General features: G+C 44.5%; 1 protein-coding gene across 1 annotated transcript in view; it reads right to left on the bottom strand.

Annotated features, from left to right (window-relative positions):
• Positions 1-23,342, bottom strand: part of CEP112 (centrosomal protein 112) — a 464,588-nt gene that overhangs the window by 393,874 nt on the left and 47,372 nt on the right. Inside the window, exons 5-6 of the mRNA XM_054976905.1 lie at positions 22,131-22,224; positions 13,385-13,459 (exon numbers count right to left, since the gene is read on the bottom strand). Coding sequence (XP_054832880.1) covers positions 13,385-13,459; positions 22,131-22,224 — 169 coding nt within the window. The remainder of the gene's footprint in view (positions 1-13,384; positions 13,460-22,130; positions 22,225-23,342) is intronic.

Below are 23,342 nucleotides of genomic sequence, written 5' to 3'. Positions count from 1 at the left end.
TCAAGTGACACCCAAAGACCACCACCCTTTCCATCTCCTTTCTCAGTGATTTGATTTGAATTTGAACTTACAGTTATTTTTGAATTGAAGATCTTATCATTCATCCCGGCAAGGGGAGGGTTTCAGATGCATTTGTAAATTCTAAGGGGAAAGGTCCTGAGCTGTTATTGATATGGGCCACATGGATAAACCTAGTATATATTAGTAGCAGAGTAATTTTTGCTTCATATTGTTAAGGTTTCTGAAGCCTGTTTATACTGTATGGAGAAATGAACTTGAAACAGGCCTGTATCTGATTAGAACGTAACCATGCAAACCACGCCCATCTTCAATTTTATTGTATTGTACAGCGCATGGACCTGAAGGTTCTTTATGAATACTGAATACTATCTACTAGCGAAAATATTTTTCTGACCACTTTTCCCTTATAAAGTTCTACACAGTTGCAGTAGGAATGTTATATAAATAACTAACACAGGATCAAGGCTTTGAGACTGAATTATTAGTCTCATATTCCCATCCTACATATAAAGATGGCAGTTAATTTTCTTTTTAAAAAATTCATGAAGTATGCAAGCAAAATGCAGCTATTAATGGAAATGGAAATTGCCAGCTATTTTACATATTTCATTTGGCATGAAATGCAAAACTGAGTTCTAAAATAAAATAAGCCTATAAGTAGGAAAGGTAAATATTCCTTGTTTACAACCAAATAAGATGTGGCTGAGTCTTGCATTTTGCTGTTTAGAAAGGACTGCACTTTGAAATTTAATACTGCCACACTCTAAATGCTTCTGGATTCCATCCACATAAATCAATTTGTAGCTATTCAGTGTCGAAACAATTAATCTTCTTCTGCTTGTCCTTCAATAGTTTCTCATTTCCCAAATATCAGTTTTTTTAAAAAAAAATCACACTAACTTTTACATATTCTTGAAATACAAGCAAGTGTAAAATGCATGACGTATTCATGCAGAAATCACATTTGCCTAATGGAAGAAATGGCCAAAAAAAATATTTAAAATATCCTGAATATAGACTTTTGTTGGCAAAGATTTTGTTACTGAAGATTTCTTGATCTTCCCATTCAATAAAATGTTACCTTCCTAACCCTAATTATTTATTATTATTTTATTTCAGCCATGAAGAAAGCTAGTAGTAGTAATAAGAGTAGTAAGTACACACACTTTATATATAATGCAATAGTACTAATTTTTAATTGCACTTGCACACACAAGCATGTGTAAGAACCAGCACAGCTACATTAGGCCAGATCCTGCAGAAAAGCAAAGTATGAAAAAGGGGTACATCTTTTGTGACCACCTTCTGAAGGTCCCAGTATAACACCCCCACACTTAAAATGTCCACTCTGTAGTATTCCCTGAGTATGCCCATTCAATCACCACCCAGTAAACATGGAGTTATTTGGGGTGCAATGGAATCATTTTTTTCAATTTGATTCCAAACACATTTCTCCCCCGAGATGGGATTTAGATAAAGTCTTTCTACTAACAACACTTTCCCAAAAACATTCAGAAGCCACAGAATTTAGAGGAAGGCTCTAAAATATATTTACAAATGACAAAAATAGCTCAAAAACGTACAGGCTCATTGTGAATTATTTAAACCTGTATACATTATCCACAGGGCACTATTTTTCCTGCCCAAACCAGTAACACCGTAGATTCCCTCCCTACATTACAACTTTAAATTCTAGGCAACAGCCATGTATCATTTTAGATAAAAGTTAATAAAAACTAAGTAACTATTCAAAAGTATTCCAGCATTAGAGTTCCAGTTATGAAAAGCAACAATTATGAAGATGACTACTGATCTTCAAATTTATCCAAACATGACTAATATATAAATAATGAAATAAATATATCAGCAACATTTCCCAGGGAGTCCATAATATGTGAGGCAAATATTGTCATTGGAAAAATGGTACTAATTGATAAGAAGGGCCAAGACAACGTGATAGATCAAAATGTGCAGGACCAGTACCTGTACATGAAGTCACTTCACTGTTCTTAGCAATTAAGTCATACCAGAGTGTTTTTGTTCATCTTCATGCAGGTTAAAGGGTATAAATATAAATTCTTATATAAGGGTATAAATGTAAATTCTTATATAAATAAGTATAAATTCTCATCCACAGTACTGAGTGAAATCATTGCTGGTTAAGGAAACCATGTATGTTTATGAGAGTGCTCCCACACACAAATGTTGCTAACTTGAGGACCCTAAAATTGGGTAGAAAGGTGGCATAGAAAAGTTTTAAATAAAGAATTTGGAAAATTCCATTTCCCCCTGTGAAGAACAGAAAAGAGTCCAGTAGCACCTTTAAGACTAACCAACTTTACTGTAGCATAAGCTTTCGGGAATCAGTTCTCTTCGTTAGAACTGTGATTTTCCACACTGTGACACTGAGAGATCTCTGTCTTTTGGTGCTACACCTCTGAAGATGCCAGCCACAGCTGCTGGCGAAACGTCAGGAACTACAATGCCAAGACCACGGCAATACAGCCCGGAAAACCCACAACAGCCATCGTTCTCCGGCCGTGAAAGCCTTCGACAATACAAAATATTTAAACATTTCAATAAAACATACAGACATACAAATACAACACAACCAGAGAGGAGGGCCTGTAACAGTTACTGCGGGTATACCAAACAAAATAAAGTACTTCACCAGTTGGCAGAAGTCAACAACAGAAGGAGACAGACAAATCTTCACGGGGAAGGAGTTCCAAAGTTTTAGCACCACAACCAAGAAAGCCCTTTTTGGGTTGCCTCCTAATCAGAGATGGCAGGGGCACCCAAAGCAGGGACTCCAAAGCTGGAGTGGACAGGTAGGTTCAAATGGGAGAAGGCGTCCTTCAGATATGCTATCTCCAAGTCCTATAGGACTTTAAATGTCAGTACTAACACCTTGAATTGAGCCTGGGGCAAAGTGGGAGCCAGTGCAGATGGAACAAAACTGGAGTGATATGGTCCCTACAACCCACTCCAGGATGCTCTGATGAATATTTTCCCATTATTTCAAGCCACTGCTGAACATGTGTTCTAAGCTCCAATTGTGGGAATGCACAGAGACCATGAAGAGACAATTGCTTAATTTTGTGATTTTTTCCCAGTGCTCAAGTGCGCACAATCACACATCCACCTTCCCATAATAATAAATCAAGATACCACAATCATCTAGAAGGAACTGGAAGGCAAGAAGCTTGCTCTATTCTCAAAATCCTTCCCAAAGAGACAATTGTGTATCTGAAAGGCGGAGCATCTTGATCACAACAAAGCTCTGACCTGTACAACGCAGTAAGTGTCACTGCACAGAAGAGCACTCAAAAGATTACGGCTTACAGGTAAGAAATTACACAACTCCATACTTGCAAAGATGAGAAAGGAGAAACAGTCGTAGTTTGAGTGTTATGCATCAAGGAACAAAGTATCCTAGATCAGTTTTTTATCCGAACATGCTCAAATGGATATCAATATTTAGCAATTTCCCTTAAATCAAGCATATTGGGAAGCAATAGCTGCTGCAATTATTAAACACAGCCAGGTGTTTCAATTATTGTATTCAAAAACCAATGAAGCAGACTGCAGTTCATTTGCACGGGTGATCCATTATAATGATTTAGTATACAAGAACAGATGGAGATATTCATTTGTACTCCTTTTAAGATTTCTCTCTCTCCTCTTTTATGGTGTCATATAGGTACAGTTACACAGCCCTTATGAAACTAAAACAAAACAATCTGCTTCTTCAAATTGCTTCACAAACATCACTTATTGACTTATTGTAAACACGTGTTCGATTTCAAGGGTTTTCATCCTTGTGTGAGGGCTGGACCACAGGCTAGATTAGTAAAGTGCCAAAACTCGCCTCCCTGTGGCCTGGACTTAAGATATACTTAAGATTAACTGCATGAACCTCCACCCTCGCAGTCTGGGTTGAGCTAGAACCCATGCAAATAATTCAAAGTAATTTGATTCACTTTCCATTTTTTTCCAGGTTTCCAAATTAGGCCTGAACTGCCCTAGAACTGACCCAAAGCCTTCTCATTCAACAACGGCATTTGGATGGTATCCTTAATGGAGCTATAAGCTTATGCTTGTATCCTGAATTATTCTTGTTCAGTAATAATGATCCAATAGGCTTCGGAAGGTTAAATAGTCAGATAATAACGGTAAAAAATCCTTTATTCAAATTATTTGAAATTATAGATTACAGTGGATCAGGGTTTTTTTCACATTTTGCCACACAGCTGACATTATGAATATACAACAGTCACCAAGGCCCTGAGGGCCAACAGCATCTTCTAATGTTCTGGACAAGAGATACATAGATATATATACACACATATCATGTTGCCTCTTACCCTTTAGCTCCAAGAATGTAAGGATTTCATGACCACCAATGCTGCATTAATGAGGGTGGTATGTCATTCTTCTACAATGTGCGGTCAAAATAAACATGAGCCAGTTTAGTGTAGTGGTTAAGAGCGCCAGGACTCTAATCTGGAGAACCGGGTTTGATTCCTCACTCCTCCACTTGAAGCCAGCAGGGTGACCTTGGGTCAGTCACAGCTCTCTCAGAGCTCTCTCAGCCCCACCCACCTCACAGGGTGTTTGTTGGGGGGATGATAATAACATACTTTGTAAACTGCTCTGAGTGGGTATTAAGTCATCCTGAAGGGCAGTATATAAATCTATTATCATTATCATTATTATCATTATCATTATTGCAGCACTGGACTGTGAAAGAGTCAGGAAAGAATCTGCACCTTAGAAAATAATCACTTTCTGAGAACTATGGTTAAGTTTCTGAAAGAACCAATGTACTATCCAAGTACAGAGATGATTATGGAGAGCCATGGAAAACCTACAACATAAAAAGGGAACCCAATTCTGAAACCAGGAGCCGGATAATGTAAAAATAGAGGCAGCCTGGAGAGGAGTGGGAGATAAAAGCATAAAAGCTAGACTATCTGAATATCTTAAGTCAGTTTGCTGTAGTGGTTAAAAGCAGCAGAATGGTAATCTGGAGAACCGGATTTGATTCCCCATTCCTCTGCTTGAAGCCAGCTGGGTGACCTTGGGCCAATCACAGCTTTGAACTCTCTCAGCCCCACCCACCTCACAGGTGATTGTTGTGCGGATAGTAATAATGCATTTTCTAAATAGCACTGAGTGGGCATTGTTGTCCTAAAGGGCAGTATATAAATCAATTGTTGTTGTTATATATCTATTTCCTCTAGTCATGTAAGCTTGAGTCTATTGTTAAGTATCAGTAGGAAAAAACAGGTTTTTACTTACCATAACTGTTGTTCATCTAGGTCTTCCGTGCAGGCACACATGGGACTGCGCACGCGCAGGCCTGCCGATCCGGACATTTCCAAGCTCAAAAAATTCACCACCAGGGGGCGCTCTCGCCTCCCACCGCGCAAGCGCGGCAATTTCCCGCCGAAAAACGGCTCCCAAGAGGCAGAGCGTCCCCCCACATACCCTCAGTTCCTTTCTCGCCGCTGTCTACAAGGAAAAAATACCAAAAGACTCAGCGGGGAAGGAGGGAGGGCATGTGTGCCTGCACGGAAGACCTAGATGAACAACAGTTATGGTAAGTAAAAACCTGTTTTTCATCTACGGTCTTCCAGTGCAGTCCCACATGGGAAGATTACAAAGCTTAACGCCAGGGAGGTGGCATTACCTAAGAAAAACACAATTAGACACTGTATTCATGTCCTTTATTAATCTATTCAGTTATTTATTTATTTATTTTTAATGAAATTCACAAAAACATGGATTGCAACACTGCAGTTCCCACTAAAGATTCCTTCCTATCCAGGATATCTAAAGCGTAGTGCTTTATAAACGTGTCAGCCGAGGCCCACGTTGCTGCCCTGCAAATATCATGGAGAGGGACCCCCCTCAGCAGGGCCGCAGAAGACGCCTGCGCCCTAGTAGAGTGAGCACGTACACCCAGAGGGCAAGGTTGATTTGCTGCAGCATAGCAGGTCCAAATTGTTTGAACCACCCAACGAGAAATGGTGCAAGATGACGCTTTCTTACCCTTATTGGGCCCTGCGTAACACACAAATAAATTAGAGTCACGCCTAAATGGTTTCACCCTGTCCAGATAAAACAGGAGTGCCCTGCGAACATCCAAGGAATGCAACGCCCTATCAGCTTCCGTAGATTGGTCAGGGAAAAACACCGGTAAAGTAATATCTTGGGAAAGATGAAACCTTGATACCACCTTTGGCAAAAACTCCACCTTCGTCCTCAAAACAACCTTCTCTTTATGGACCTTTAGGTAAGGGGGTTCATGAGACAAAGCTGCCAATTCCCCCACCCTCCTGGCCGAGGTGATAGCCACCAGAAAAACGACCTTCTGAGACAAAAGTCGAAGAGGACAAGTGGCCAAGGGCTCAAACGGTTTTCCCATCAATCGAGACAACACCAGAGGCAATGACCACTGGGGAACGATAGCTGTCACTGGGGGGAAGAGGTTATTCAGACCCTTCAGGAACATCTTCGCAACCGGATGAGAAAAAACCGATCTCTGATCAATGGGAGGATGAAAGGCTGAGATAGCCGCCAAATAGACTTTTACGGAGCTATTAGCCAAACCCCTCTGTTTGACCTCCCACAAAAAATCTAATATTTCCGGCAACGAAGCCTGAAATGGATGCGATCCCTTTTGTTGACACCACAAAGAAAACTTTTCCCACTTAAACACATATGACTGTCTGGTGGAAAAACGCCTAGCGTTCTCTAAAACATTAGTTACATCAACCGAAAAAAAGGGTCTTGTGTGATCAGCCAAGCTGTGAGCTTGAGCCTCTCGATATCGTGATGTAACACTCCCCTCCAAATCAGCAGGTCCGGCACCGCCGGTAACTGAATCCACTGTGCCTGGAGCCTCCAGAGGGCGTGAAACCACGGTTGGCGTGGCCAAAAAGGGGCTATCAGTATGACCGATGCTCCGTCTCTCTGAATCTTGCTGACGACTCTGGTCAACAGCGGAAACGGGGGGAATGCATACATCAGGGGACCCGACCACCCAAGTTGAAATGCGTCCCCACGAGACCCTAGGCCTACTCCTCCCCTGGAGCAATACTTTTGGACTTTGCAATTCTCTTCCGAGGCGAAGAAATCCACTTCCGGGAACCCCCATCGGGAGAAAACAGCAAGCAGATATTTGTCCTGCAGGGACCACTCGTGATTGTCCCTGTCCAATCTGCTCAGATGATCCGCCATAGAATTCTCGGCCCCTGGTATGTGCATTGCCTGGAGCCACACCGAATGTTCTATGGCCCAAGTCCACAACTTCTTTGCCTCTGCACACAGGGACATGGACGCCGTGCCCCCCTGTTTGTTCACGTAAAACATTGCTGTCGTATTGTCCGTCAAGATCTGGACGGACTTGTTCTGTACCGTATCTGAAAAGGAAATCAAAGCGAGTAAGATCGCTCTCAACTCAAGCAGATTAATATGCTCAGTACGTTCTAGTTCAGACCATACCCCATGGGCATACAATCCCTCACAATGAGCACCCCACCCCAACAGTGAGGCATCCGTTGTAATAGTGATTTGAGGTTGTTTATAACCAAACTCAACACCCTTCATAAGATTGGCGTCAGACAACCACCAATCCAGCGACCGCAGAACCCGTCTGGGGACGGAAAATTTCCTGTCCTGGGAATCCCGTTCAGGGGAGTAAACAGAATTGAACCACGTCTGTAGGTCTCTCATAAAAAGCCTGGCAAGGGGGACCACAGCCGTCGTGGACGCCATGCATCCCAACAAACCCTGAAGGAACCGTGCCGGCTGGTAACGGCATCTCCTCAATTTACGAACAAGGGTCTTAATCTTTGATGCCCTCTCCTCAGGCAGGAAACCCATGTTCTTAACACCATCTAGTACCACCCCTATAAAAAGGAGGGACCTTACCGGGGTCAATTTAGATTTCTTCTGGTTGACAACAAGACCCAACTGAAGACATACAGATAAGGTGAGAGCGATCTGCCTATCGACCTCCTCAGGGGAGTGTCCCACTAATAACCAATCGTCTAAATACGGGAAAATGCAACATCCCTGGAGTCTCAAATGGGCCACCACAACTGCCATGCATTTTGTAAATACCCTCGGTGCGGTAGCCAAACCGAAGGGCAAGACCCTGTATTGAAAAACCTTGGTACCACACGTAAACCGGAGGTACCTCTTGTGATCGGAAAAAATTGAAATGTGAAAATAAGCGTCCTTGAGGTCAAGGACGGCAAACCATGAATACGAGGGTAACAGTGTTAAGACCGTCTGTAATGTTACCATCTTAAACTTCCTAGTTCGAACCAGTTTATTTAGTTTTCTGAGATCTAGGATAGGCCGGAGACCTCCATCTTTTTTCTCAACCATAAAAAGGGGAGAATAAAACCCCAACCAGGATGATGTGCCAGGGACTTCCTCAATAGCCCCTTTAATCAACAATGCAGAAATCTCAGATAACACCTCTTGTGAAGGTGGTTGAGAAATAAACACAGGGAGACTCAAGGAAGGTAAATCCAAAAATTCAACTTTATAACCTTTTTCAACTATTGATAAAACCCAACTGTCCGAACAAATAGAACACCATGCAGCCTTGTAAGTGCTCAGCCTGGTCCCGAAAATGGGGTCAGGGCTCTGTAACTGTCAGAATTGTTTATTTGCTTGAGGTAGGTCTTTAGCCTGTCGCTGTTGTGAACTGGCTCTACCCCTCTGATTTTGCCGGCGCCGGTAAAAAGAAGGCTGAGGACTTTGATAATTTCTGCGGGATTGGTACGCATACCCCAAGTATGGTTGGTATCTTTGCTGCCGATTTCGTTGAAAAGGCCTATAATATGGACGAGAGGCCTGCTGAGGATTCTGGTGGAGCACACCGTAAGAACGTGCAGTCAGGCGGTCCGTCCTCTTCTTTGAAAGGAACTCATCCGTTTTTTCGGAAAACAGTAACGTTCCTTCAAAGGGGAGATCTTCTACTCTATTCCTAGTCTCAGGAGGCAGCGCCGTGGTCCTCAACCAGGCGTGACGACGCAAAACTACTGCCGAGAGGAGTGACCTGGCCGAGGTGTCCGCCATGCTTCTGCTTGCATTGATCTGGTGGCGAGACAGCCGTACCGCCTCCTCCTGTATTACCCGTAGGAAGATTCTCTGATCTTCTGGGAGCTTTGGTACGAAGGCAGCTACTTTTTTCCAAAGCAACAATTGGTATGCGGCCATCATCGCTGCATAGTTTGCTATCTTGATCCCAAAGGCAGCCGAAGTATAGAATTTTCTGCCTAAAGCATCAATCTTTCGGCTGTCCTTATCGACTGGTGTGGAAACAGAACCTTGTCTAGGTCTAGTTTGCATCTCTTCAGTAACTAGAGATGATGGAGGTGGATGTGTCGATAGAAAAGGATGAGCGTCATCTCTAAGACGATAGAGATTTTCAACCTTACGATTAGTGGCGGGCGTAGAGGCCGGTTTAGACTGAAGGCCCTTCCACAAATCCACAAATCCATCAATCAAAGGAAAAGCCACTGTCGGAGTGGATCCTGAGTAGATGTGCTGTAAAATTTTGTCCGTAAATTTGGACTCGGTTGCAGAAACTTCAAGGTCCAGAGCTTTGGCCATGCGCTGTAACAGGTCATTATACGCCCTGAAATCATCCGTAGGAGAAGCCTCATCAGTGGGGCCAATTTCTCTGTCAGGCGAATCAGAGATTGGTGAATCACTATAATGCCGACGAGACCTATGGAAGTCGGTATCAGAAGGGAGAGGTGTTCTGCGATAGTCCCCATAGGACCTCCACGAAGGCGACCTGGGGCTCTCCTGATAAGGTCGGTCCGAGATTGGGGAGGCTCTCTCACTGTAATACGATCCAGCCGGATCATCGCTGAGGCGATCGTCCCGCGACCGACTTCGATAGGAACGTGGACTGCGCCTGCGGGGTCGACCCCTGCGACTGCCCGATGAAGCAGATGATCGTGCCTCTCTCGAAGTCGACCTCGGGCGCCCCGTCGGAGTGGAGGGTTTGTCTAAAATGATAACATCACCCACCGGACTGGAACGCTGAATGGAACCTCTGGGCGAGCCACGATCAGCCGAATCCGCACGTCGGTCCTCAGCCGGAACCGCTTGCAACGGTTCCGAAGAGGGAGCGGTAGGAGTCACAATAAGACTTTCCAAGACTTCCGTGTCCTTTTTAGAAGAGTGTTTCCGCTTCTTCTTTTTCTTTTCAATAGTCGGTTCCGGAGCCTTCGACGCCGAGGATGGTTCCGATGTTCTCGGAACCGACAAAGGCACAGCCGGCGCGGATATTGGAACCGTTTTCGGAACCGAAGGAGGTCGGTGTCGCTCCGAGGGTTTATGAGCCGATGGCGCCGAGGCCACAGATGAAGTTGAGGATCGACGGCTCTGACTCGCCTTCGAGCCCGACGATCTCCGACCAGAAGCTGCCGGTTCCGACGCGCTCCGGGATGACGTGGTCGGGGGCTCAGAAGCCCTCGGTTCCGAGCGGCTGGGAGAGGGACGGGAACGCGAAGTTCTCGAAGATGTGGAACCCGGGCCAGATCTATGGACCGCAGAACTCGGGCCGGGCCTAATCGAATCACCAGTCGCGCCCGGTGGATCGTGGACTTCCATTGCCCGTTTCCAAAGAGAAGCATGCAGCCGGCCTGCTCTCTCCGCCCTAGCCTTGGAGGTGAAGGCTCGGCAGTGTTTGCAAGCCTGCGTATTATGGGTTTCCCCCAGGCAGTACAAACAATGAGCGTGGCCATCAGACCGAGTCATTTTTCTATCGCATGACTCACATCTCTTGAAGAGGGCAGTGTCCGACATAGCGAAGAGCTGGAAAGAACCTTCTCGATCGGCGGCGAAAAAGGAACTGAGGGTATGTGGGGGGACGCTCTGCCTCTTGAGAGCCGTTTTTCGGCGGGAAATTGCCGCGCTTGCGCGGTGGGAGGCGAGAGCGCCCCCTGGTGGTGAATTTTTTGAGCTTGGAAATGTCCGGATCGGCAGGCCTGCGCGTGCGCAGTCCCATGTGGGACTGCACTGGAAGACCGTAGATGAACTGATATTCGAAACTGCCAAATATGCTAAATCTGTTAGCACAAAAAAATTGTGTGAAAATAACAAGTTGATTAAAGTAGTACTCAGTTGATTTTAACAGCGAATTACTTGCATTTTATTGTAATCCAACATTGAAAGTCTTACTGTATCTGCCTCTCAGTAACATACCAAAGGAAGGAAAAACCATTACAAAAAATAAGTATATGCATAAGAAACTATTCAGACTGTCTGTGCCTTAAGAAAATATAATTAATGTTGTAATCATGGAATTATTTTCCGATCACACTATTTTATCTAAAGCCAGAGTTCAGAGGGCCTCATCATGTACCCACCTCGCTCAGCCTCCTGTACATTCACATTTGTCAAAATCTAATGATTGTTGCCATCAGAACAGGATATTAGGGAACCCCCAATACACAAAGAGGCGCAGCTGATGCACTTGGCATACACTGAAGCATCTTCTGATCCAAATGCTTTACTCCAGAGGAGTCCACTTTCCTACTAAAGTCAACAGCAAGATTCCCACTGAGTATAAGAGAGAGACACTACACCCTTTATGAGAAAAGTAAAAATCAGTAACAGGCAAACATTATTCAGTGGGAGGGAGTAAATATAAATGTTCCCAATTTGAAAAGCTTCCATGTTATTTCAAACGGGGTTTGGCCCTGTCAATAGTGTTCGCCAGCCACTCCAGACAGCAGCCACCTGTTTCCAGCAAAGCCACCCTTAACACTGAGAAGAGGGAGTAATAACATGCCTGGAGGATCACTAGACACAAAAGCAGAGGAATTACTGTGGAACTGATGCTCCTGAATGTGTTTAATATCACCACTTCATACCACAAAGTATGTGATCTGTACCTTCCTATGCCTTCTTATTCAATTCAGAAAGCAGACAACTACAAACCTCATCCCTTCCATAGTAGGAGAGACAAGATCATTTCCAATTTAAATGTCTGGCAGCATGGGATTTGTGTTAGCTGAGTCACCCCTGCCGCCAGTGACACCCCATGACAAGAGCAGTCAACCTTTGTGCTATGAATACAAGAAAAATGCTATGTCTACCTATTAGAGATGTCGGCGTGCTAGCAAGCAGAGTAGGGAGGAGATGAGGTTTGTACTTGAGAGGCATGCCTGGAGCAAGCCAAATCAGATGAAGAAAGGTACTGGACCAGCTGGATATTAGGAAAAACTTTTTCATGGTCAGAGTAGTTCAGAAGTGGAATCAGCTGCCTAGGGAGGTGGTGAGCTCCCCTTCCCTGGCAGTTTTCAAGAAGGGTCTGGATGAATATTGGTCAGGGATGCTTTAGGCTCATCCTGCATTGGGCAGGGGGTTGGACTAGAAGGTCTGTACGGCCCCTTCCACCTCTGTGACTCTGTGAAGCCAAGCCCCAGCCGAGCTGCCAGTAATTCTAGGATCTGCCATTGACTCAGCTGATGGCTAAGCAGGTCTGGGAGGTGACGGCCAGCATAAGCCGTTCCTGTTGCCTTCTCCTGCACTGCTGGCCCCAGCACTGCTGGCAGTGACTTGGGTGTCTGGGTTAAGATCTGGCCCTGGGTGCCAAGCAAAGTGCTTGGTTTGTCCTTTGGGCACCTGTGTCGGGGTTACCTATGCCTACCAATGTACGTTTTTTTTTTTGGAGGGGAGGTTTTTTGCTGGAATTGTGGGTGGAATGGGAAGAAGGCATACCTCACCTATTTCTTCACCAACAAAATTTGTTAAAGAGACGTAAGTTTTTCAAGCAATCAACAGGAAAAAAATACCAGTCTTCATCTTACAGGTCTCAAATAGCGCATCTCTGAACTCAGGTAAAGCACTGATGAATTTAAGTATCTTCCAAAGTAAAACCTTTTATAGCAGAGAAAAAGAGCTTACAGGATTAGAGTTCCAGGCCCCTTTCAGGAACGCTTGTTTTTTAAAAAAATAATCCCTGCTCTTTCAGCCTCTCAAGGTGGATCACATGTGCAAGGCAATTCTTCGGCTGGCTTTTTACAGACCACTATACTAAAAATGGCAAGGGAAGGTTTACTTTTGATTTCATTCCACTTAATAGTGTAGCTTCTGGTACGGCCAGCGTTTCTACAAAGAACAGGCTGCCTTGGTAACACAGCCTATGCTGTTATCTGAACATAAACTCCATTTATCTTTATGAGTCTCAGGTTTGTTCCAATTTCCAAACTTTAAAACAGATTCTTGTGCAAGATCTTGTTGACCATTCTGGAGGCTAAGACTAAATTAGCAGTGAAGTTTGTCCTGAAGTCAGCAAAAGAAAGTATATTTATTTTACCCCAAGATTCCAACTGTTGAGACGGGCTTCAAGGTCACTGTCATCCAAAGAAAATTTTTTGGTACGATGATCTTCCTAGAATATTAAAGTATATGAAATGCTAAAAGAGCAAACATGGACAAAGAGTGCGGTAAAATTCAAGGGAATTTGTGTCTCTGCTGGAAATTAATTTTCAGCAAACATTGCTGCTATTGTATTGTCGAAGGTTTTCACGGCCGGAGAACGATGGTTGTTGTGGGTTTTCCGGGCTGTATTGCCGTGGTCTTGGCATTGTAGTTCCTGACGTTTCGCCAGCAGCTGTGGCTGGCATCTTCAGAGGTGTAGCACCTTTGCTACACCTCTGAAGATGCCAGCCACAGCTGCTGGCGAAACGTCAGGAACTACAATGCCAAGACCACGGCAATACAGCCCGGAAAACCCACAACAACCATTGCTGCTATTGTTATGTCAATTCGAGCACACTCACATATATCAATAGACTTTATTAACCTGAATATTCAAAAATCTCAACAAATAGGAATATAGCTGTGTATGAATGTAAGCTGATGGGCAAACATACGTGAAAAATCTTTTACCACTTCTTTGTAAGGTCTATGATGCCTCTGAATTTAAGGCACTAGACATCATTTGAATATTTTTCATGTAGCAATCAATATTGCTATTTTCTTGCAGCTACATGTAACAGTCAAGATAAACAAGGTAAGCACATATACTTAGCAGCCAATTAAACTTCTGACCAAAATGGCCAGTCTAAAGTACAACACTGAAACGTATTATTCATGTCCGGGAGAATTTCCCTAGTCTCCAAAAAAAAAAACCCATTCTCAGCATATCAACTATGCAATGTTATCTATCAAGTTGATTGCTACAATGTGCTCTGTTTACTGATGTTCGGGTGGTGCTGGATGCCGTCAAGGCTAAAAGAGGTAGTTTGCCATTGCCTGTCTCTGCAACCCTGGTCTTCACTGGAGATCTCTCATCTAACTACTAATCAAAGCTGGCCCTGCTTAGCTTCCAAGTTCTGATGAAATCAGACTTGGCTAGACTGTCTTGGTCAAGAGTTGCTCTGGTGAAACCTGCTAATGCCTTGTGATACAAGTGGGACATTTGGGGCATTTTACTTTGATGCTCTAATTCCTAATATTTCAGCCAACGTAACTTTGAACCCATTTTCTTCATCACAATAATATAATTTGCTTTTCCCAAAGGCAGCCTCATCATGATAGTATCCTAAATACATTAAACAGGAAAAAAGCCATCGTATTACTAAATACTAGAATGGCTCTTTCAGTAGAAGTTCAAGAAAATCCAGATTTTCGGGAGAATTTGCTTTAAGTGGCAAATAGAGGTGGGCACGGACCTCAAAAAAAATCTGGGTTTTTTGGCCACTGTGTGACAGAGTGTTGGACTGGATGGGCCATTGGCCTGATCCAACATGGCTTCTTTTATGTTCTTATGTTCAAAAACCCTCTGGGACTGGAATGGTATGCCTCTGAGTAAAAAGACGATCCCTGGGAGTAACAAAAGACCTCTGGGAGTGGAATGACAGGCCCGTGAGTAGAATGACGGTCCCAGGGAGTATCAGGAGGAATCTAGGACTGGAATGACAGGCCCCTGAGTGGAATGACGGTCCCTAGGTAGAGAAGAACTGTTTTGGGACTAGAATGACAGGCCTCAAGAGTGGGACAACATTCCCTATGTGTAGCAGAATCACTGTGGAACTGAAACGACAGGTTCCAAAGTGGAATGGCAGCCCCTAGGTGTAGCAGAAGTGCTCTTGAACTGAAACAACAGGTTCCAGGATGGCATGAAAGCACCAAGGTGTAGAAGGATTCTGGGAGTTGAATGAAAGGCCTCTGGGTGTAGCAGAAGTGTCCTGGGAGTGGAACGACAGACCCCAGAGTGGAATGACAGCCCCTCGGTGTAGCAGCTGTGTGTTTGCTGCTGGCTTTCCCCCTCCCTTCCTCCCAACCTGATGCACATTTGATCCAAAGTGGCAGGGAAGCGGCTGGGAGGGAATGAAGCACCAGCATTTTAATGCTTTCCTAGTTTCACTAAAAAAAATAATAACTGAGAGTACAACAGCTTAAAAAGTACATGTTTTTCCTCAGAACGTCACTACCAATTGCCTCTCCAGTGGGCAAGGAACAGCACAAACAGCAAATACCAGAGTGGGGAGGGGGGGATGGGCTCCATCACTGCAACATTGCCACACTTGTGAAATGGTTTTTTTAAAACTGACATCAGCTCCAGCCCCCACAAAATGAGGCTCCAAACAGATATATATGAACTCAGCAGCAGTCACCAATTCGCCTTGAGGTTGTGCAGTGCAGGATGATGCTACCCCAAGCTGTTTCAGCAACAATCGAAGTGAATGCTCAGCATCATCGGCTTAAGGTGTGCTCTGTAGAACGGACCATGGTGCTTGTGGGCACTAAAGCAGCAGGTAACATTTTCCAGGTACCCATCAAGTGTTTTAAGAAAGAGGGGCCAGGTGGGACTTTTGCCCAGCAAGGCTACTGATCAGCTGTGCGGATTTTTAAAATCATTCCTTTGGTAGAAGCAGCCACCACACATTAGAAGAACCTTCATTGTGTGAGTGAAGGTGCACTGTGGCCATTCTTTCCTGGCTGGCTCACCTGTGTCTGCACCCACTTTGGTGTGTCAAAATTACAAAGGGGCCTGCAGGCTCGAAAGGTTGAGGAGTCCTGAACTATTTATTTGTTAATGTTATTACTGCAAGCGGGATCAGAGCAGATAATAACAAACTAAATGCATAAAGAGATAAAATAGTAATACCATAAAACAAGAGAAAAGCATTAATGCAGTTTGTTAATAGTTTGTAAACTAGAGTTTGAGATGGGATTTCTCAGAGAGTCTGAGGAGTGTGCTTTGGCGAACACAGTGAGCAAAAGTGAGCAAAGAACTCAGGCTGGGTGTGACACGTAATGGGAACAGGAAGGTCTGGAAGGCTGCAGAATTGGAAAGGAGAACAGGAAGGGGGACAAGGGCAGGATTTTTGCTTGAAAATAGAGGAGGTGGCTCATATCAAGCTCATGAAAGCTCAAGTAAACAGAGGAGCTGAAACGAAGGATAAATATACAGATGGAACTGATTTGGTGATAGCTACACATCTTCTAGAAATAATTAAAATGTAAAGTATTTAATTCCACTATCTCTACGCCCAGGGCTGTCATTGCACTCATGGGGCTGTCATGCCAGTCTCATAGCCCTTCTCCTACCCCTAGGGTCCATCATTCCACTCAGGGGCCTGTCATTCCAGTGCTACAGCCCTTCTGCAACACCCTGAGGCTGTCCTTGGAATCAGGGGCCTATCATTCCTCTATCAGAGCCCTTCTGCTACACTTAGAGGCCCACATTCCATTCAGGGGCCTGTCATTCCTGTCCCAGAGCCCTATGGCTGCACCTAGGGGCCATCATTCTACTTGGGCCTGTCATTCCAGTCCCAAAGCCCTATGGATACACCCAAGGGCTGTCACTTCACTCAGGGGCCTGCCATTGCACTCCCAGAGGCCTTCTGTTATTCCCAGGGATCATCTTTTTATTCAGAGGCATGTCACTGCAGTCCCAGAGCACTTTGGCTACACCCAAGGGCTGTTACTCCACTCAGGGGCCTATCATTCCAGTCCCAGAGCTCTTCTGCTATTTCCAGGGGATGTCATTGCACTGTGGGGCCTGTCTTTCCAGTCCCTGTATAGTCTATCGGGGCCCAGAGATCTTCCTGGAAAATCCATTCCACATTTTCTTTGACCTCCTTTTTTTTGCTGTAATGTATTTCAATGGAGCCCATGCAAGTAAATTGGAATTCTTGTTTCCAATAATTTACAATGGCACTTCCAGCCTCTCCCAGTATCCTGCCAGGGAGCGTCATTCCCCTCTGGGGGCCGACCTTCCATTCTCAGAGGAAGAGTCTCCCACTCCATCCCAGGTTTTCATTACAACTTTTAGATGCTGCGAGGCAATGCCAGCCAGTTGGCTTTTGCAGCTCCTATTCTCTGTACTGGAAGTTTCCTTGGGGTGGCTGCTTTCGCAAACCGAGCTGGTCTGTTTAAAAGTTCATGGTCCGTGAAAATCAACGGACCATGGACCAGCGGTCCATGTCCTCTTCCCGGTCCGTGCCCACCTCTAGTGGCAAACTTTATTTAAGGTTTCGAGCATGCAATGGCTCGAAATAGTTGCTAACGCTATTATTAATAATATATTCTATACTTTTTGAATTAAAATCCTGTTTCGTTAACTACTTCTAAACATTCCCGAGTCTTTGGAAAGAGAGCAAGTTCAATATAATAATGAATACAATATAATTATATAATTATATAATTATATAATGAAAACTATATATTAATTTCCTGAGCAAGAATGGAAGATTTGTATTCACTTACCGTGAAGTTTCCTTTCTCGGTGGTCCAGGAGTGGGGCAGTCCATACTCACAGGAAGTAGTTCCTCCTCTAGTGCAGGGTTAGCCCAAAATCAATCCTGGAAGGGAGGGGCTCTTCCCTTGACACGCCAGTTTGTTTTCAAGCTCATATCTTTCCCAACAGTCACCTGTCTTTCTTCGTGTCTTGTCTTCCCTCAACCTTTGCAACTTGAACTTTAATCTATCAACTACACATCTCATTAGTAACAACGTGTGTGTGTGTATACATATATATACATATACATACACACATACATATATGTGTGTATGTATACATATATTTGAATAACTCAATCAAACACTATAAAGTCTAACTCCTAACTTGGGCGAGTTTTGGACTGCTCCACTCCTGAACCACTGAGAAAGGAAGCTTCACAGTAAGTGAATACAAATCTTTTATTCTCCTGTGGTCAGGAGTGGGGCAGTCCATACTCGTGGGATATATACATAGCAGTGCATCCCAGGGCGGGTTAAGTATTTTCCATCATTACAATACGTGTCGAAGTACCTTCCTCCCAAAGGCTGCCTCAGATGAGGCTATCTGATCTATTTTGTAATGTCTTGTGAATGTGTGTACAGATTTCCATGTAGCTGCCTTATATATCTTTTCTAGGGAAGGGAATGCCCTGTATGCTGCCGAGGTGGCTGCTCCTCTAAGTGAGTGTGCCATGATTCCCTGGGGGGATCAATCTTCTTTGTTCTGTGTGGGATCTCGACTATTATATGATCTCCTGACAGGACACCATCATCCCTAGGAGTTTGGCTAGTTGTGTGGTCTCTGCTGTTTTCCGTTCTTTAATTGACTGTATCATAGAGAGGATTTTCTGTTGTCTTTCCTCTGACAGGAAGGTTTTGTCCTCGACTATGTCTATTGTCACTCCCAGGTGCTGGATCCTCTCTGTTGGAATTAGGCTGGTTTTTTTTTTAGCTGACCACAAAGCCATGCCTCTCCAGACAATCCAAGGTTTGCTTCACTGCTTCCACACCTGAGCTCAGTGAGGGAGCCTTAATAAGTATGTTGTCCAAGTATGGGGACAGGGCTATTCCTTGGAGTCTTAAAAAGGCTATCGGGGTCACTAGGACCTTTGTAAACACTCTCGGAGACGACTTTAGGCCAAACAGGAGAGCCTTGTACTGGTAAGTGTTCCCCATCATACACGAAGCATAGATATTTCCTGTGTGCCTCCCGTATGGGGATGTGTGCATAGGCCTCTGAGAGATCTATGGATGCTAGGAACTCTCCTTTCTGGATGACTGCTATAGTGGACGTCACAGTTTCCATTTTGAATCTGTGTGATCTTATGTAATGGTTCAGCCATTTCAAGTCCAAGACTGCTCTGACATCCCCATTTTTCATCGGTACAATGAAGAACACTGAGGAAACTCCCCGGTTCCTGTATTTCTGTGGTACTGGCTCTATTGCTCATATCCTTAACAGATGTTGTATTGCCTCCCTTATTTTTATGTGTTTCTGTTCCGTCCGATTCCTTGGGATTTGGATGAAGCAATTCAGTGGGATTGCTTCAAACTCCACGGAGTAACCCTTGAATACTATACCCACCACCCATTTATCCGTTATTGTTTGTTGCCACTGATGGGCAAACTCCTGTAGGCACCTCCCTATCTGGTTGATACGCCTGTTGTGGTTGGTTGTCATGCTTGACCACCTTTCTCTTGTCTTTTCGCCTGTTGTCCTGGCCTGTGAAAAAAGAATGGTCTGCTGTCAGTCTTGGGCATAGATTACCAGCGGCTCTTGAAAGATTTGTCACTTCCTTGCGTGGAGGTGCATTTGGGGTCTCAAAAGGAGTGTCTGCCCGTATTTCTCACCTCTTGTTTCTTTGATGGAGGGACTTTCTTCTTTTCAGCGTCCTCCACCAGATATCTATCTAAGGCTTCTCCAAACAACTTGGAGCCTGATAAGGGTATTGCTGCTACCTTATTACGTGCAGGAGGGTCCACATCCCAGTTCCTCAGCCAAGTGTTGCGTCCGGCGGTGACATCAAATCCCATGGCTCTGTCTGACATTTGGAAAGAGTCAAATGTGGCATCTGCTGCAAAGGCTGCTGCCAGGGCTATTTTCTTGACTTCATTCTTGATTTCTTCGGGCATTTCACTACCCGCTGCTGCCAGGTTTGAGGCCCAAGTAAATGCTGCCCTAGTGAAGAGTGAACTGGTAGCAAATGATCTTAGGGAGGCCGACGATGCTTCAAAATTTCTATGCAGTGCCTATCCTATTTTCTTGTCCAATGGGTCCTTTGGCATCCCTTCTGTGTCCATGGGTAGAACTGAGGTGGTAGCCAGACTAGTGATTGGATCATCCAGAGTAGGTAATTTGATTTTCTTCACTACATCTGGCACCAGGGAGTAAAATTTGTTGAAGACAGATTGATACAGTTTTGGTCTAGCTGGGTTATCCCATTCTGTCTTAAGGGCATTATGGAATATTGCTGGTAATGGCACTCCTGTTTGAATCGGTTTTGTTTTGGGTAGGGCCTTTTCTAAACTCTATTGAGTTGAGTAAGTTGAGTCTACATCTTCTTTCCCTGAAGTTGTCTGAGCTATTTCCAAGGTTCTTAAGACCTTTAACAACATCTTGGAGTACAGCTCCTGGGGAAATAGTCTAGTATAGACAGGGCCAACTGCTTCGTCTTCTTCATCCGAAAGTTCCCCTTCCTCACTCTCCGACCGAGCATCTGACAGTCCTGATTCCAAATTGGGCTCCTCTGAGAGACTAGATTCCCCCTCTAACCATTTGTCCTCTCTTCTACACCTTTTGGTTTTAATATGAGAGTGGGGTTTTGCACGTCTTTTTCCCTTACTAGCAACCAGCTTTTGTGGCTGCTTCCCCTTTATTTCCTTCCCAGCCTCTCTGAGTCCTTTTCTCAACTCATTTCGTAGCCATGCCAAGATATTTGCTTTGGCATCCTGGCCTGAGAGATCTAGGTCATTATCTCCATTAGGGGCTGGTAATGATTGTGTGGAGAGTGGTGAACTTGGTGACTCCTAATTACTAAGGGCTTTGGCCATTGTCGAGGCCTTCTTGTTCTCCATTCCCGCCCAGCCAACTCTTTTCCTGCCTAAAAAGCCAGGATGAGAAGAGTGGGGGGGGGGAGAAAAAGAGGGCATAAGAACTCTGTCTCATCCGAACGGTCTCTCCTCTGATTTTCCAAACTACTAGGGGACTGCCGGGGCATAAGCAATATGGGTTCTCCCCCCTCCCAACTTGCCTGTAGGCCTCCCTGAGGGGAAGGAAACAGTGAGGCTCTGTCTGAGTGACTTACCACAATTCAGCAAGCTGTGCAAGTGTTTATTGAGGCTCCCATCGCCGCTGCCAAAAAGAGATGGTTCTTGAGCTTTTAAAAGACAGCCGTCCCTTCTGTGTGCGTTATTAGGAGGCTGCGCCTATTTAAGTCTTCTCCCTCCTACACGCGCCTGTCTCAGTGGCCTCAGCCGAGCCGGGACCTAGTCAGGCTAGAAATCGTCGGCTTGGGCACTCATCTGTCCTTCGTGCCTGCCAGTAAAACCTCTTCTCCCTGCCGGAGAATAGGAGAGAGGGAGTGGGGGTTGGAGGGACAGGCCCTTCCTTGTACCTCGATGAGCCTTGTGCTGGATGGAGTCGTCTTCTGGGTTTTTTTTAAATAGTTTGTCCGGGATTGCTTGCTTTCTAGAGCAAGTACACATCTGTGCCTGAGCAGGGACGGAAAAAGCTGGTGCGCCAAGGGAAGAGCCCCTCTCCTCCAGGATTGATTTCAATCCGACCCTGCACTAGAGGAGGAGCAACTTCCCGTGAGTATGGACTGCCCCGCTACAGACCATGGGAGAACAATTTTTTTAACTCTGCTGATAATTCTCAATATGTGCATAAGTAATCAAAAATCCTGTGTTCTAGAGTGTGTCTCTTCTCTCTTTCCTCTCCCTGCTCCAGTTTGTCTGTCGAGCTAGCAATGGATATTTCAGTACAGGACAAATTATTCAACAAACACTCCTTCAAGAGGTCAGTTACTAACATGAAGCCCAAATTCCTGAACAATTTTCTTTAATCTATTGTTGCTAAACACATCACCAGAAGCTCATTTGCCAAACTCTTTAATAAGACAAGCTTAAAATTTTTTGTCTAAGAAACCATAACCCCTTAAGGTGAAGCGCAAATTATCTAACATTATTGGTTTTTTGGTAGAAAGAAGCACCTACCTTCTTTCTACTGCTAATTTCTTGCATGCAAGGGTCAGGTGTATCATCATGAAAACTGTCAAAACAAATTAAATTGAATGACAAGTTTTATTGCAAATCAAAAAAAAGTTTCTTACAGGAGTCTTAGAGAAGATGTCATCTTCTGATCGATGAGGCGGACTAAGAGAATGCGATTTTAATGCTAGTTGTCCTTTATGTGAATACTGTTCCCTGTAATAAACAATAATAAAACAGAACATGTTGAAATCTCTGTGACCTTTACTACTAAACACCCATTTATATTTCTACCTTGCCTTCCCACCTTGAGAATCAACACAGCATGCACTTCACAAAACATAAAGGCTAACTTATGTACTGAAAGGAAGACTAGGTTTCCCCTCCACATATGCTGCCAAGAAAAAGAATTACAGCCATGTATGCTACCAAACAAAAGCAATCAAACCCAGGATGAATCAAACAACCAAGGAAAAACAGTCACCTACAGGAAAAGTGTTTTTGCCATATATCAAAGGAATTACTGATCAGATGGGAAAGCTTATGAAAAAGCATAACCTTCAAGCAGTGTTCAGACCCACCCGAAAAATACAACAGATGCTACGATCAGCAAAAGACAGCAGAGACCCCCTCACCTCTGCAGGAGTATACCGTATACCCTGCAGCTGTGGACAAGTTTACATAGGGACCACAAAGCGTAGCATCCAGACAAGAATAAAAGAACATGAAAGACACTGCAGACTTGGACAGCCTGAAAAATCAGCAGTGGCTGAACATAGCCTAACTCAAACAGGGCACAGTATCTTATTCCAGGACACCAAAATACTGGACAACACTTCCAACTACTTTGTCAGACTGCACAGGGAAGCCATTGAAATTCACAAGCATAAGCAAAACTTCAACAGGAAAGAAGAAACCTTAAGAATGAACAGAGCATGGGCTCCAGTTCTGAAAAACACCAGGCCAACAAAACACTCCACACCCGACAATAGCCCTGCAGAGAAGATTAGCACATCAAGCACCAATCCATATGCAAAGAACCTCCTCAGGATACAGTGAAGCCTCCCGCCATTAGCATTCCACACCCTGGGAAACTCTTACAGAATGACTCAGTGAAGCCTCCCGCCATTAGCATTCCACACCCTGGGAAACTCTTACAGAATGACTCAGCTCAACCCCACCCCTCCTGAGTAGATACAAATGACCTACATCTTTTCCACACTGTGACACTGAGAGATCTCTGTCTTTTGGTGCTACACCTCTGAAGATGCCAGCCACAGCTGCTGGCGAAACGTCAGGAACTACAATGCCAAGACCACGGCAATACAGCCCGG

Source organism: Eublepharis macularius, chromosome 4, assembly GCF_028583425.1.
Source record: "Eublepharis macularius isolate TG4126 chromosome 4, MPM_Emac_v1.0, whole genome shotgun sequence".
Lineage (NCBI taxonomy): Eukaryota > Metazoa > Chordata > Lepidosauria > Squamata > Eublepharidae > Eublepharis > Eublepharis macularius.
Note: the sequence above shows the minus strand (reverse complement) of the source record. Positions and strands in the feature narration are given on the sequence as shown.